The sequence below is a fragment of the Pelobates fuscus genome, chromosome 3 (genome assembly GCF_036172605.1).
Source record: "Pelobates fuscus isolate aPelFus1 chromosome 3, aPelFus1.pri, whole genome shotgun sequence".
Classification (NCBI taxonomy): domain Eukaryota; kingdom Metazoa; phylum Chordata; class Amphibia; order Anura; family Pelobatidae; genus Pelobates; species Pelobates fuscus.
In genome coordinates this window covers 402,043,729-402,060,655 of record NC_086319.1, presented here as the reverse complement: position 1 = coordinate 402,060,655, position 16,927 = coordinate 402,043,729, and the positions used below count along the sequence as shown (strand labels likewise).

The window sequence follows — 16,927 nt, the reverse complement described above, 5'->3', positions numbered from 1 at the left end:
CACAAGCTCATCTTTGATGATACCAGCCCAAACCAGTACTCCACCTCCACCTTGCTGGCGTCTGAGTCGGACTGGAGCTCTCTGCCCTTTACCAATCCAGCCACGGGCCCATCTATCTGGCCCATCAAGACTCACTCTCATTTCATCAGTCCATAAAACCTTAGAAAAATCAGTCTTGAGATATTTCTTGGCCCAGTCTTGACGTTTCAGCTTGTGTGTCTTGTTCAGTGGTGGTCGTCTTTCAGCCTTTCTTACCTTGGCCATGTCTCTGAGTATTGCACACTTTGTGCTTTTGGGCACTCCAGTGATGTTGCAGCTCTGAAATATGGCCAAACTGGTGGCAAGTGGCATCTTGGCAGCTGCACGCTTGACTTTTCTCAGTTCATGGGCAGTTATTTTCCACACGCTTCTTGCGACCCTGTTGACTATTTTGAATGAAACGCTTGATTGTTCGATGATCACGCTTCAGAAGCTTTGCAATTTTAAGAGTGCTGCATCCCTCTGCAAGATATCTCACTATTTTTGACTTTTCTGAGCCTGTCAAGTCCTTCTTTTGACCCATTTTGCCAAAGGAAAGGAAGTTGCCTAATAATTATGCACACCTGATATAGGGTGTTGATGTCATTAGACCACACCCCTTCTCATTACAGAAATGCACATCACCTAATATGCTTAATTGGTAGTAGGCTTTCGAGCCTATACAGTTTGGAGTAAGACAACATGCATAAAGAGGATGATGTGGTCAAAATACTCATTTGCCTAATAATTCTGCACTCCCTGTATTGGTAGGGGACTAGTGAAACCCCAAGTTGCTAAAATTGAAGCCATACGAAATTGGCCGAGACCACTGACTAAGAAACAGGTGAGAACATTTCTTGGCCTCATTGGCTATTACAGGAGATTTATATCCAATGTTGCTACAATTGGAAGCCCATTAACTGACCTTACTAAAGCTAATGCTCCATTAGTGTTAAAATGGTCCCCAGAGACTGAACAAGCATTCAGAAAGCTTAAAGAAGCCATTTGTGCCCAACCAGTGTTGGTAACACCTGATTTTTCTAAAGAATTTATTTTACAGACAGATGCCTCTGATGTAGGACTAGGTGCTGTTCTCTCTCAGGAAATTCAGAGTGAGGAGCACCCCATATTATATTTAAGCAGGAAGCTTAATCCCCAAGAAAGAAACTATTCCATTGTTGAGAAGGAGTGTCTGGCTATAAAGTGGGCAGTAGACACACTTAAATACTATCTCTTGGGACGAAAATTCAGACTAGTGACAGACCATGCACCCCTTACTTGGATGAGCCAAAACAGGGAGAAAAATAGTAGAGTAACCCGCTGGTTCCTTAGCTTGCAACCCTATAATTTCTCCATAGAGCTGGGAGTAAACAGGGAAATGCAGATGGTCTTTCGCGGATGCACTCGCTAATGTCCATGGTCGCTCGACCCAATAGGTCTGAGCTGGGGGGGAGGATGTGTGACCGAAAGCAAGGAATTGTGCTGGAGGGAATCTATATACCTCCCCAGATTTTGCAAGGATCCTACTTTGTGTAATTAGCCCCAGGGAAATGTGTTATGTTATAATGAATGTTGCACTTTAAATATGTGTATATTTGGGGCCTGGGGTGGAGTACTTGGAGAGTAGGGTGGGCCAGTGCTCCACTCCACATTTTGGAAGTTGCTTGTAACCTACAGGTGAGAAGTCCAGTTCCAGAGTTTGAATCCTAATTTAACTCACCTGAAAAGGATTATCAATTACCGGTGCTATTAAGTACTCCCCTGCCAAGGAAGGAGGGAGATTGTGTTTGGTTTCTGTGAGTGGAAACAGAGAGCTGAAAACCCTGAAACAGTAAGGTTGTTTATGCTTATGTTTATGTTGGGAAATGGACAAGCCATCCAACCCAGTTAGCTGATTATTTTGTTTAGTTAGTGCTCAGAAGAGCAAGGCTTTTGTTTTATATATTTTTGTTACCTTTATACCTTACTGTGCATTTATTTTGGAACCACAATAAAAGAGCAAGTCAATTTACTTCATCCAGCGTGTGAAGTGTCTCTAAAGCCTGAAAAGACTGTGTGTAACACCCCAATCCCAGGACAAGGTACCAAGGGAAAGGAGTACTTTTGTCACAATATACATATAACAATAATTATATATATATATTTAATCAGTATCAGTCTACATGTAATTTGATATTAATATATATATATATAATTATATATATATTAATAGTAAAATACACCTAGACAGTGTATGTGTCTGTATGTATTTGTGTATATATATATATACTTAGATCATATATATATATATATAATATTATATATATTTTTTACACTGTTTTAACATTTTTTTATTTGATTTTCAGCCAGCAGGGGGACTAAATGTCATTACAGTTAGTCCCCCTGCTGGCAATGCCTGTGCCAGCTAACCCGGCCATGTGATTGTGAGGTCCTCGCAAGGACCTCACTCTCACATGGCTGGGGGGGGTCGGAAGAGGACGGCTGTGCCGCGGGGGGCTCCCTGGGAGTCCCCCCAACCGCGATCGCCGGAGTGGGAACGCCGGCGACCGGGTAAGTAAAAAAAAAAACGGAGGGCGTACTATTACGCCCGGTGGCGTTTAGAGCCACTTAAAATAGGGCGTAATAGTACGCCCTGCGGTCTTAAAGAGTTAAATACAGTGCCTTGCAAAAGTATTCACCCCATTTACTTTTTTTTTTTTTACCTATTTTGTTACATGACAGCCTTAATGTTCAATGTTTTATTAATCTGAATTTTATGTGATGGATCAGAACACAATAGTCTAAGTTGGTGAAGTGAAATGAGAAAAATATATACCTAAAACTATTTTTTAGAAATAGAAAACAGAAAATTGGCATGTGCGTATGTATTCACTCCCAATGTTATGAAGTCCATAAAAAGCTCTGGTGCAACCAATTACCTTCAGAAGTCACATAATTAGTGAAATGATGTCCACCTGTGTGCAATCCAAGCGTCACGTGATCTGTCATTACATATAACCTTTTTTGAAAGGCCCCAGAGGCTGCAACACCTAAGCAGGAGGCACCACTAACCAAACACTGCCATGAAGACCAAGGAATTCTCCAAACAAGTAAGGGACAATGTTGTTGAGAAGTACAAGTTAGGGTTAGGTTATAAAAAATTATACAAATCTTTGATGATCCCCAGGAGCACCATTAAATCTACCATAACCAAATGGAAAGAACATGGCACAACAGCAAACCTGCCAAGAAACAGCCGCCCACCAAAACTCACGGACCGGGCAAGGAGGGCATTAATAAGAGAGGCCGCACAGAGACCTATGGTAACCCTGGAGGAGCTGCAGAGTTCCACAGCAGAGACTGGAGTATCTGTACATAGGACGACAATAAGCCGTACGCTCCATAGAGTCGGGGTTTATGGCAGAGTGGCCAGAAGAAAGCCATTACTTTCAGCAAAAAACAAAATGGCACATTTTGAGTTTGCGAAAACGCATGTGGGAGACTCCCAAAATGTATGGAGGAAGGTGCTCTGGTCTGATGAGACAAAAATTGAACTCTTTGGCCATCAAAGAAAACGCTATGTCTGGCGCAAACCCAACACATCACATCATCCAAAGAAACATGGTGGTGGCAACATCATGCTGTGGGGATGATTTTCAGCAGCCGGGACTGGGAAACTGGTCAGAGTTGAGGGAAAGATGGATGGTGCTTAATACAGGGATATTCTTGAGCAAAAACTCTGTGTGTGATTTGAGGCTAGGACAGAGGTTCACCTTCCAGCAGGACAATGACCCCAAACACACTGCTAAAGCAACACTTGAGTGGTTTAAGGGGAAACATGTAAATGTGTTGGAATGGCCTAGTCAAAGCCCAGACCTCAATCCAATAGAAAATCTGTGGTCAGACTTAAAGATTGCTGTTCACAAGCGCAAACCATCCAACTTGAAGGAGCTGGAGCAGTTTTGCAAGGAGGAATGGGCAAAAATCCCAGTGGTAAGATGTGGCAAGCTCATAGAGACTTATCCAAAGCGACTTGGAGCTGTGATTGCTGCAAAAGGTGGCTCTACAAAGTATTGACTTTAGGGGGGTGAATAGCTATGCACAGTGACTTTTTCGGTTATTTTGTCCTATTTGTTGTTTGCTTCACAATAAAAAAAGTTGTGGGCATGTTCTGTAAATTAAATGATGCATATCCTGAAACTATCCATGTTAATTCCAGGTTGTGAGGAAACAAAACACGAAAAATGCCAAGGGGGGTGAATACTTTTGCAAGGCACTGTATAATGTATTGATATTAAATGGGAGGGCATACGCTATACATTATAATTAGTTTTATCCCTATTTTTTTTTTTTACACACTACCTACCCTCCTCACCATTGTGTCTTTTCTTTCTTTTCCCTGGAAGGTCTCTCTTCTGTCTTGGACATGACCTCTCCTCGATGTTCGAGTGTCTCCTTACCTACAGTAAAATAAAGACAATATATACAATGTAATAGCAAATACGTAACACCTACAATAAAATAGGGGTATTTAAGCTAAACAGTTGTGCACAACTATGGGAGAAATATAAAAAAACTAAAACAATTACATTAAAAATAAAAGGTAACACATAATAATAGGTCGACGGTTTCTGGATTGACCAGTTTAACTCTGTGATTAAAAAAAAAACTCAGTGAGAATAAACCACACAAGTAACTAACACAAAAACAGAGCTTAAAGGTACAGTCAACAAGTACAGTAGAAGAAAAACCTGGAAGCCATTCATTAAAAGAAAATACGTCAAGTTGTTATGTTGCCCAGAGTGTTCTTTAACTGCAATCCAATCACGGATGATTCCTATCCTGGAGCTGCTACACCTATTCTGAGATCATCGGTTCAGAAGATCTCAGTCCAATCCAATACTTCTCAGGCAGACATAATGACCAAAGCCCTGTGTCTGGTTGTGTATGCGTCTGTGCCAGTCTGACTAATTTTTTTCTGTCTGTCTTCCATTTTATTCTACCATAGTCCCATGTATCTGGTCAATGCAGGAAACATTGTCACTTCAGAACAACTCTGATCAAACTGAGAAAGACGGCTCCGGTTGCAATAAAGTATTTAGAGGTTTGGAAATGTCCCGGACGGACCACTAGGTTTAATTGTCAGTTCCACGTAAAGTAATAAAAGTGACATGTCAAGTTCGTTAAAGGGACCCAATGTAAAGAGGCATAGTGGAAAGATGTTTAATTTTTGCTAAACTACCCCAAAATGACAAAAAAAACTATTCATGATTCAAGTAATCCAGTACTAAGTCTCTAATATACATGTCCTGGGGTTTTTAGTGAGGTCAATGCAAAATTAGGAAAAATATCTCCAGCTCAACTCTATAAATTATGAAGTTCCCTTGAAGCCAAAACGCGTAAGCGTCATTGTGATGGTATCTTCCACCCCCCCCCATATTGCACAGTGCCAGCCGTGAATTTTAAAATGGTTATTTTGACCTTTAATTTGAAACTCACACGTTAGTAAATAATAACTTTAGTAAATAAGTGAATAAATTCTTCAACCGTAATACCATACATATGAAAAAACTAAACAAATAAAAATAAAAAGATGAACTATAAGTAAAATTTAAAGGACCACTATAGTGCCAGGGAAACATACTCGTTTTCCTGGCACTCTAGTGCCCTGAGGGTGCCCCCACCCTCAGGGACCCCCTCCCGCCGGGCTGGATGGAGAGTAAAGGGTAAAAACTTACCTTTATTACAGCGCCGGGCGGGGAGCTCTCCTCCTCCTCTCCACCTCCGATCCTCCCTTTCGGCTGAATGCGCATGCTCAGTCTATGGACGCTTGAGTGCTCTCACTGTGAGACAGCCACTAGAGGATTTGGAGGCTGGATTAACCCATTTATAAACATAGCAGTTTCTCTGAAACTGCTATGTTTATAAAAAAAAAAAGGGTTAATCCTAGAGGGACCTGGCACCCAGACATACTCGTTTTCCTGGCACTATAGTGCACTAAGGGTGCCCCTACCCTCAGGGTCCCCCTCCCACGGGCTGGATGGAGAGGAAGGGGTTAAACTTACCTCTTTCTCCAGCGCCGGGCGAGGAACTCTCCTCCTGCTCTCCTCCTCCACTCCGCCTCCTCGGCTGAATGCGCATGCGCGGCAGGAGCCGCGCACGCATTCAGCCAGTCTCATAGCAAAGCATTCTCAATGCTTTCCTATGGACAATGCTTTCAATGAGACAGCCACGAGAGGCTGGCTTAACCCTAATATAAACATAGCCGTTTCTATAAAAAGGGTTAAACCTAGCTGGACCAGGCACCCAGACCTCTTCATTAAGCTGAAGTGGTCTGGGTGCCTGTAGTGGTCCTTTAAATTTAAAATTCACTTTAAATTCTTACTTTAGTAAATAACTCTGTGAGTTTGTTACTGGTATTCCTTTTTTAGGTTTTACGCCATTATTGTATTGTTTTAAAATATACTAAACTATATTATCAAATTCTCCTTTTCTTTTATGTTTGGCTTGGAACTGTTATTTACACTTAGAAAATATTATTGCAGTAAAGTGTGCCACTCCAGTTACCATGGCCGGCCTTAGGAGTGTGTGAGCTGGGCGCCATGGCATTAGGGGGCGCCATGCAGTCGGCATAGCTCACACATGGCCGGGTTACAGGAGTGCAGGGAGGCTAAAGAAGGTAACCAGGTGGTGGATTTAATTATTTTACACCCGTGACTAATGTAAAAATAGCATGGCAGTGGGGGGCAGAGCTTACAGAGCAGCAGGGGCGGGGCTTGCCGAGACGCCGAGGCGGAGCTACAATGACAGCAGGGCAGAGCTAAAAGTGCCCATTAGCCAATGGCTTGTAACTGCTGCACAGGACGGGGGAAGCAGGAAGGAGTCTCTGCTTCCTAACAACTAATCTCCAGGAGCTGCACTGCCTTCACTCCCCCTACCATCCCATAATGGAAAGAGGTAACTGTGTGTGTGTCTGTCTGTCTGCCTGTAACTGTGTGTGACTGTAGTGTGTGTGTGTGTGTGTGTGTGACTGTCTGACTGTGTGTGTAACTGTTACTATGTGTGTGTGTAACTGCCTGCGTGTAACTGTGTGTGACTGTACTGTGTGTGTGTGTGCCTGTAACTGTGTGTGTGTGTGTGTGTGACTATCTGCCTGTAACTGTGTGTGACTGTAGTGTGTGTGTGTGTGTATTTGTGTGACTGTCTGCCTGTGTGTGAGACTGTACCTGTGTGTGACTGTCTGCCTCTACCTGTGTATGTGTCTACCTGCCTGTATGTGTGTGTGTGACTGTCTGCCTGCACCTGTGTGTGTGTGTGACTGTCTGCTTGTAACTGTGTGTGTGTGTGTGTGTGTGTGTGTGACTGTGACTGTCTGCCTACAACTGAGTGTGTGGGTGTGTAACTGTCTGCCCGTACCTCAGTATGTGTGTGTGTGACTGTCTGCCTGTAATGCAGGGGAGGCAGTCTGGCACCTCTGGCTTGCACTTCTGTTGGCTGCAGACCATAAGTAGCTGTCTTCCGCGCTCTGGCCAATTAGTGCATTGCCACGGATTACAAGAGGAAAGCTCTGACACTGTAAATGCCTGAGTTCGCAAGACAGTAACTCATGTATGTACGTAGTGGGGAATCGCGATGCAGCCTAGAACAAAATCTAACCCCATTAAACCCCCCAATAACGACAGACCACTTAGTATGGATGAAACAGGCCACAGCATTTATTATCACAACTAAATTACTGCATAACACATCCATAACTTTATTTATTAAATCTCTTCTTTTCTGTAACCAAAACATTAGACATAAATAAGCATAAATTAACATATATACATATATAACTCCACCCATAGTGTTATACAGTGACCCAACCGTCCTTGCCAATAAAAACATGGAGTGGTTCCTAATCACCACTCCCTCTCACCTCCCCCCTCGTCATAAAAATCCTTCCAATGCCTGCCATCAGCCGACCTTATCCACGCTCGATGGGCACGAGACCTCAGGCAACCTAAAGTTAAACCTTTAGAGCAGGGGAGGTTTGAGACCTTAAAAAACTTGTTCATCTCATTCCATCTGCTTAAACGTAACCTCAAACTCAATTGGCAAGGACATACCCCCGCCACAACCCCGCTGTTTTACGCCTAAATCAGCGGGGGACCCCACCACAACCAGCCATGGCCTGTTCCACCACTTCACGCAGCGCTAGAGTAACAGAGGTCAAGTCCGACCTCCAGCAAGCGCACCCCTCCCTTCAAGATACCCAGGCCACCTTTGGCCAAACCCAAAAGGCGAACTGGAAGTGTTCATGTTTTAGTTATTCATTTTGTCCGTTATACGTTTAGTCATTTTTGTTATGGCCATGACAAACCTAGAAACCCATCCATTCTGATGACCGACGGCAGCGCACCAGGGCACTCACATTGCGGAGTGCACTGCCAACAGGAAAGGGCGATAGGCGCAGCCTAGCCCCTGGGAACCTCAGGGAAGAAACAGAATGCGTAACATGTCCCGATCGAAGAGCACCCAAGTCCTAAACCACCACCGACCCACGTCATTCCACCCAGGGATGACAAAACCCCTGGTACCCCATGAGGCGGGGCAGCTGACCCCGTATGAGGAGGAGCCACACCCCCTTCACGTAGCCGGAGCCAGACCACCGAACCTCCGCCATTCGAGCCCTCTGAACCATCGGCGCAGGCACGCCCAGCCTGGCTGTGTCTGTAGCCGCCCCCAACCAAAATAAATGCCCTTTGAATTCCCCACCATCCCTATCCAGGAAGTCGAGCCCCCAAGAGGAACACCCCAACTAGATGGACGCGGGGGTGAAAAAACCCATCTACGAGAAACAATCCGGGGAGGAGGCCGAACAATCCCAGGGACGGAACAGTACTCCCAACGAAAACAGGCAAATGACGGAACCCTGCACCGCCCCCGATCGGAACGGTATAATACAGACCATCCTGGAAACCCATTACAGCTTGCCAGGACAAAATACAAACAGTATATCTACATATGATACCTCCAAATTAGTGACAATGGCATCTAGATATACCCACACTTATCTGGTGTAGTTACAACAGCCTCTCAAGGTCGTGGCCCAGTTCCTGACCTTTTACAACATATACATAGACACAGAGGGGAATGAGATACGGCTGTACATAATCTAAAACAGGAACAGAAAAAAAATTAAAAAAATAAATTACCTAGTGTAATACCGCAAAAGAAAAGATAATGCGCTGAAACAAGATTGCACTCACAATATCAAAGTGAATAAATCACCAGAACATGTGCCTGCCCGGATAAGCTTGGGCGGCTGGACGTCTCCACTCTCCACTGGAACTCCAAGCGGACCAAAAATGGAATGAGACTTCAATAGAGGTAGGTAGAGACTTCCACAGCTTGGTAGGAGCCCAACCATAACCCCGTGCATCCCACCTACCCCAGGAGGATGCAGAAAGTCAACCCTGCAACATCCAAGAATTGCACAGATTCTATCGATGAAACAGCCAACCTCAACCAACTTACCCTTCCCAATGACAACAGCCATCGAGCTGCGAAACCTGAAGGAAGTCCATTCCAACGCTTACTCAACGGAACCAAACATGTATATGAGCAGTCAAATCCCGGAACCCAAAAAGAAACGTACCCATCCGTCCCGAACCCTCCAACCTTACTGGAGCGGGCCCCACGCCGCCCCAGAGATTGCCTACAGACCAGCTTCAGCAGACCGCTGGACCAAGTGACCACACCTCCACTGCCATACAAATCGACCCGTGACACCTCCACCCGAGTACGCTCTATAATGAACAAGACAGAGCATCGGCCATCATATCGGTAACCACCGGACAAACCCTGACCAGCCGCCCCTGGCCTCAAACAGCACCGAGCCAGAGTACCAGAGTACCTCCGGGGTATAGGGTACTGTAACATGTGAAAGACAGCCAGCATCACCCCACGATGGTCCCCAGGGAAAACCCACCCCCTTGTTCGTGAGCTGGGTACCACATGCCTACCATGCCACCAGAAAGGGGGACCTCCAAGAACACCAGCGTCCGCCAGAGCCAGCGTATTGGCAAGAGGCAGCACACCCCCGAGAGCCCAAATGGCCCAAAACCTGCTGCGGCGGCGAAACAGTTGGAAGCCAGCAGAAAAGGACACAGGGGGCCAGATTGCACAAGCCAGCATTAGAGGAGGCCCAGCAGGAACCCCATACAGTCCCAAGGGCAACCCCAACAGGCAAAGCCCAGCGTACCCCGGAGAGCCCACGGGTAGCGCAGCCGAAACCCACAACGCCCCTCCAAGCCCCCGACGCCTCCTGCCTGATGCCCCAAACCGCAGCCAGGGGCACCGGCGTTTCCCTCACAGGAATTGATCCCACTATCCAGGAGACAAGAGCACACATCCCGACCCACGAATAAGGCCTTGGCCACGGAACTCAGAAACTCCAAAACACTATCCCAAGAAAACCACTGCAACAGCAGAGTGCGTACATGCGACACTGACGGCCCCACATAAGCGACATCGGGAGCAACTTACGTGGAGGCACATAGCCACCCAATTCTGACTATCAGAACACAGCCTAGAAACAACAACTCGACGGGCGTACCGGCAGCAGCCGGAAGACCAATTCCACCGCCGCCTTCGTCAGCAAGGCCCCAGGCCCCGCAGCCCCACCCACGCATACCGCTGCGCCGAGCCAACAACTCAAACCCAGCCCCCGGAAGGAAACGGGCACCTATAACGATTGGGAAGTAAGCTAATCGAGCGGTCTTGGGAAACTGGACCCACACCACCCGAAGGAGCTCTCCCATGGACTGGGGGTCCAGCACCGAGAGCACCCACGTCCCCATCCCGACAGATCGCAGAGAGGACGAAAAACGCACCGTGCTGAGGCACCAGGTGAGACCTAAGCAAAACCAGAGGCTGGAGCCCATCCGGCCCCAGGCCAAGAAGGGTTGCACCGCCAACTAAAGTGCAAAACGTACCTCCACCAACCCAGCTCCTCCCACGGACGATACACGTCCGGAAAGTGTCCTGACCGCAGAACCATGCAGCGCATGCCGGGGAGTGTAACCGACCAGATGGGGTGTAACCGACCAGAGCATGCTCCCCACGACCCTCCTGGAGCCCCTAATGTCCCTCTTAGTCAAGGGACCCCCGTGGCAGGAGGGAACGTCCCTGCAATAAAAGCCCCTCCCCACCATCTGCTCCCTAGCATTGCGCGCAAGCCAAGCGGGCCATATAAGCCCAGCAACACCCAGAGTCACACGAACTCGGGACGCTGCAGGAAAGCGCACTGAAACATACAATGCATACTGAAATTCAAGGGGGAGGGGGAAGCGGCGGCCATGCACCTAAGTACTTGTATTCTATTTCAGTTGTTTACTTCCGTTTCGTTCTTTTTTTTTTTTTTTTTATAATTGTTGTTTTGCTGTTCTTTTATATATGTTTTGTTTTTTATTTCTTTTCAGTTTTCTTCTTTTTTTTTTTTTTTTTTTTTTTTGAGTGTGCAAGAGGACCAGACTGAATAAAGGAAGGAACAACGTATGCACGCGAAGCGCGAAAAGGAGGGGGGAAGCGTACTCACCGGTCGCAGCCTGGCGATCCAAGCCCGGCACTGCGCTCACAGAAGGCTGAGGCGAAGAAACAGCAGTCCCAGCATCCACAGAAGACCTCAGCTGTGATCCAGGCGCCACCTGCTGGACGGTCCATGAACTGCAGCAGTATCCTGAGAAGAAGCAGCAGAGAAGATGAGAGCCCACGCCCCAGAGGAGATGGCCGAGGTAAGTGACCTACACAGGGTGGGGGGGGCAGGCTAGGAAGGGGGGGGGGGACAGAGGGGAGGCAGACAGGGAGAGACAGAGAAGGGGGGGGGTTAAAGCAGAACAGGGGGGACAGGAGGGGGAATGAGAGCAGATGGGGGGGGGGGGGAAGGGGGCCCCCGGGGGTAGTGTGGAGAGGAAACCAGGCAAGAGGAGGGGGGGGGGACCAGCCAAGGGGCCCCCCAGCGGAACGGACAGCCCAACAGGGGAAAGGGGGGGGGGGACCAGACTAGATAGAGGGGGGGGACATAGAGGGGTAGACAGAAAGGGAATGGAGACCCAGGGGAGGGGGAAAGAAAACATAGGAGAGGGAAAAAAGAGGGGAGAGGACAGGCCCACTAGAGGAGAGGGGGGGGAAGGAAGCAGAAAAAGGGGACGAGGAGGGGGGACCAGGGGGCCCAAGACAGGGAAAGCTGGGTCCCCTGGGAGAAGAAGGGGAGACAGAGCCCTGGGAGCCTTCCTCATTGGCAGAGGAGGCTCCCGATAGGCAAAGAGACCCCCCCTATCCCAAACGGCGGTACTAAGGTACCCCGCGCGGCCCGCGGGGGCCTACTCACTGCCCCAACCCCCCGCCGGCCGCGGGGGGACCTGGACTGGTGCCGGGCGGCCGCCCGCCGCGCTGAATCCGCCGCCCACCGCCCCCGGCCCGCAATCCAGCGCTGGCGGCCGGGGCGGATGGTGTGGTAGGGGGCCCTTGTGTGTGCCGTGCGTCAGACGCCCCAGGTGGTCGCGCGGCATTAGCAGGCCGCATCCCCGGCCTTTCAGTGAGGGCCCGCGCGGCTGTGGACACAACAGGCCGCGCGGCGGTAGGAGGCCGCATCCCCGGCCTGGGAGTACCAAGCCGCGCGGCAATGGATGCGGCAGGCCGCGCGGCAGTGGCAGGCCTCGTGGCAGAAGGCCGTGCCACGCGCGCGGCCGCAGAAAGGCCGCAAATCCAGGCCCCAGTTGTCAGGCCGCGTGTCTGGGGGGTCCTGTTGATGCCTCGGGCCCGGGTTCCACCTCAGCAACCGGGCCCGAGGAGTGGGATCAGGGGACAGTGCTGTTGCGGCCCCCAGGGGCAGGGACCGCATGGGAGGCAGCAGGGGAGGCAGGCCGCGGGGGGGGCCCACACCGGTAGCCATACCTTTATTAATGCTTGCCAATTGTCCCCACAGGTGCCGGCCACCATCCACGCTGCAGCAGCCCTGAGGGAAGCCAGAAGCCTCAACCATCAGGCTGTGTAACCTGCAGGCCCAGGCAAACAGGAGCAGGAGGACAGGAAGCTGTTTGCTGGCCCGAATCCCAAGTGGCACTGAGGTAAGACCTCCCCCACACTGTCTTACACAGAACATAATCACACCCACAAATTCTTCCCAACCAATCCCATGCATCTATCCCCACACTCCTACATGTGCCCTTGTCCGCTTAGCTGCGCTATCTCCCCAGGGCCTTAGTCTGCACCTGGTGAAGGGGCTGACCAGATTCCCAGCACACTGGAACACCAGAAATCTGCATTCCCCCCCTCACTGCAAGGTAACAACAGGGAAGAGGGAATGAATATTTGTTTTTAAATAATTTTCCTGTAAACTGAGATGTAATGTAATAAATCCCCTATGCAAACACAACACTCCGATACACACACATACATAGATGAAGGTGTATGACCGGTGAGGATGGGGGAGGGAGGCACAGGGCGCCTAATGTCCTAAGGCCGGTCCTGCCAGTCACAGCAGGAATACGGTAATGGGGCTGTAATACACTTATTCTATACATAAATTCACAATATATTTTACTATTTATTTTATTTAGCAGCGCTACTCTATAGATTAGTAGTGCTTTGTATCATTCATTAGGTCACCTTACAAAGAACTGACCATTTAATTAATTAAATTGATATTCTAGGCACCCAAACCGGTTCATATTAATAAACTGGTTTTGGTATATAGACAAGATCCCTGCAGTCTGGCAATTTGACCATAAAGATGGACATCCACTAGAGATGTTTCCTCATTAAAGACCTTCACCTTTCAAAGGTCTTCATGGTTGCCAAACACTGTGGATATTTCTTAGAGAGCAGAATCAAAACTGATTGGCTTAGTGAGGTGATTATCGCGCATGTGCCATCAATACCCAGTGATTTCTGTGAGAATCATTGGACTGGACCAACGTCATCCAACTGGATGGTCTCATGAGAAGCAGAATGACTGCCCAATAGAGTTCATTCCAGCTGCATAACAAATGAGTTTAAATGTTTTTTTTAATTTTAACTATATTTGTAATCTTAGAGTGTTCAACCCATTAAACATGTCACTGCCATTAGGTCACTGTGCATGGACTTTTTCTTTAACCCATTAAACATGTCACTGTCATTAGGTCGCTTTACATGGAATTGCCCCTTTAACCAATTAAAATGTTCAACCTCTCCATTTCCCTCACCCTTCAAACATGCAACTGTAACCCCAATTCTGAAAAAGCCCAGCTTTGACCCCAACTCCCCATTCAACTACCGCCCTATCTCGCTACTGCCATTTGCCTCCAAGATCCTCGAGAGAGTTGTGTACACCAGATTGACAGACTTTCTCGAATCCAACTCTCTGCTTGACCCCCTTCAGTCTGGATTCCGTGCTAGTCATTCTGTCGAAACGACTGTGACCAAAATATCCAACGATTTAATTGCTGCTAAATCCCGCGGCCATTACTCTATCCTAATTCTCCTTGATCTTTCTGCTGCGTTTGACACTGTTGATCTTCAACAGCTTCTTTGCATTCTCCGTAATTTTGGTCTACGGGATACTGCTCTTTCCTGGTGCTCCTCCTACCTCTCTCAGCACTCTTTCAGTGTTTCTTTCTCTGACTCTGCCTCTTCCCCCCAACCACTCTCTGTCGGCATCCCCCAAGGTTCTGTCCTTGGTCCCCTCCTGTTCTCCATCTATACTGCCTCCCTTGGTAAACTCATCAGCTCCTTTGGCTTCCAATATCATTTCTATGCAGATGACACGCAAATCTACCTGTCCTCTCCTGATCTCTCTCCGCCCATCTTGACTCATGTCTCTGACTGCCTCTTTTCTATTTCCGACTGGATGGCTGCTTATTTCCTTAAACTCAACCTGTCCAAAACAGAACTTATGGTCTTTCCTCCCTCAAGTGTCACTACTCCCGTGTCTGCCTCCCTCCAAGTCAGCGCTACCATCACCTCTACCTTGCAGGCTCGCTGCCTGGGTGTTCTTTTTGACTGCAACCTCTCCTTCACCTCTCATATCCAATCAATCACCAAATCCTGTCGCTTCCATCTCAAAAACATAGCGCCGGATGCGGCTAAGGTGCTGGTCCATGCTCTTGCTCTCTTTCGCCTTGACTACTGCAATACCCTTCTCAGTGGTCTTACGTGTTCCCAGATTGCACCGCTGCAATCTATAATAAATGCGGCAGCGTGGCTCATTTTCATGTCCGCTCGCACCTCCCATGCCTCCCTGCTCTGTCAGTCCCTGCATTGGCTTCCAGTTAGATATAGGGCTCAATTTAAGATTCTGGTGCTTGCTTACAAGTCCCTACATAATGCTGCTCCAACCTACCTATCCTCCCTAATACACAAGTATGTACCGTTGAGGCCCCTACGTTCTGCCAAAGACCTACATATATCCTCTATCTGTACTCCCACCTCTAACGCTCGCCTCCAAGATTTCTCCAGGGCTGCACCTCTTCTGTGGAACTCCCTTCCCTTCTCTGTAAGACTTTCACCCAGTCTTCACTCATTCAAAAAATCACTGAAAACTCACTTATTTTTAAGAAAGCATATCAATTAAACTGCTAGCAGGTTTTTATTCCCCACCCCCCATGACTCCTCTCCTGCAAGTGTCAAAAAATTACCTATTAAGCCCTCAGTGAATACTTTTATAACAACCTACTTTGTACCCCTACTTTTACCCTTTGTGTCACTATACCCCACTCCCTCTAGAATGTAAGCTCATTTAGCAGGGCCTTCTACTTCTCTGTTCTTGTACGTCCAGTTGTCTGGTTACAATTACATGTCTGTTAGTCCACCCATTGTACAGCGCTACGGAATCTGATGGCGCTTTATAAATAATAAAATAATAATATTGATAATGTCACATTCATTAGGTCACTTTACATGTACTGTCCCTTTAACCCATTACACTTGTCACTGACATTAGGTCGCTCTACACGGGACTGCCCCTTTAACCCATTACACATGTCACTGACATTAGGGCACTTTACATGGGCTGTTTCTTTAACCCCTTAACACTGCCGGGCATGTTGTGCCGTCCTGAAAAATGTGGGCTTTAGTGCCGCAGGGTGGTATAGAATGACCAGTGGACTGCAACCCCACCTTACCCTTCACAGCAATCTGGTTCGTGGGGGATTGCCTGGCAACCTAGGCAGCCCCCCTGCTGCCAGTCCAGCCATTCTGGGTCATATGATCATTATAGTGTCGCAATCACATGACCAGAACAGCAGTAAGCTGTGCTGCCTGCAGGGGGACTGCCTGGGCTGTGAGGCAGTCTCCCAAACTGAAAAGTAAAGTTAATACAAACTTTAAAAACAGTTTATTAATAATCTAGAAACTCAGTTAAAATACATCAGATAAGTACATATATACAGGCACACATACAATTTAATTCTAAGTGTATTTCAAATATATATACAGTTGTAATCAAAATTATTCAACACCCATTGAAAAGGTTTATTGTTAACATTTACAGACCTTCAGCTGTTTGCAATGAACAAATCAAACAAAAGCAATTGAAATAGCCCAACACAACAAATGCTTTTCCAGGGGTTTCTCCAAATTCACCTGAAAATGCAACTTATAAAGACTTCTCCAGTCTTGAAATTATTGAACCCCTCTGTAGAATTTTCCAGTTTTGTTGTATAGATCATGCCCCTGCAGTCTCACTGCTCAATTCTCTGCCATTTAGCAGTTAAATCACTTTATTTATACAGCCCTCCCTGCATGTGACTGGCACAGCCTTCATAAACACTTCCTGTAAACTGAGATGTAATGTTTACACTTCCTTTATTGAAAATTCAGTTTTATTTAGAATTTCTTATCTTCTCCACTTCTGATAGCTTCTAGACCTTGCAGGAGCCTCCTGAATATGACTCAAGTTTAATTT

General features: G+C 47.5%; 1 protein-coding gene across 3 annotated transcripts in view; it reads right to left on the bottom strand.

Moving 5' to 3' along the window:
* TNFSF13 (TNF superfamily member 13) overlaps nt 1–16,927 on the bottom strand; it is a 58,635-nt gene that overhangs the window by 32,949 nt on the left and 8,759 nt on the right. For 2 of the 3 annotated variants that reach the window (XM_063449707.1, XM_063449709.1), the window contains exon 2: nt 4,364–4,457. In XM_063449707.1, the coding sequence (XP_063305777.1) occupies nt 4,364–4,457 (94 nt within the window). The remainder of the gene's footprint in view (nt 1–4,363; nt 4,458–16,927) is intronic. The other variant, XM_063449708.1, reaches the window with a different exon arrangement.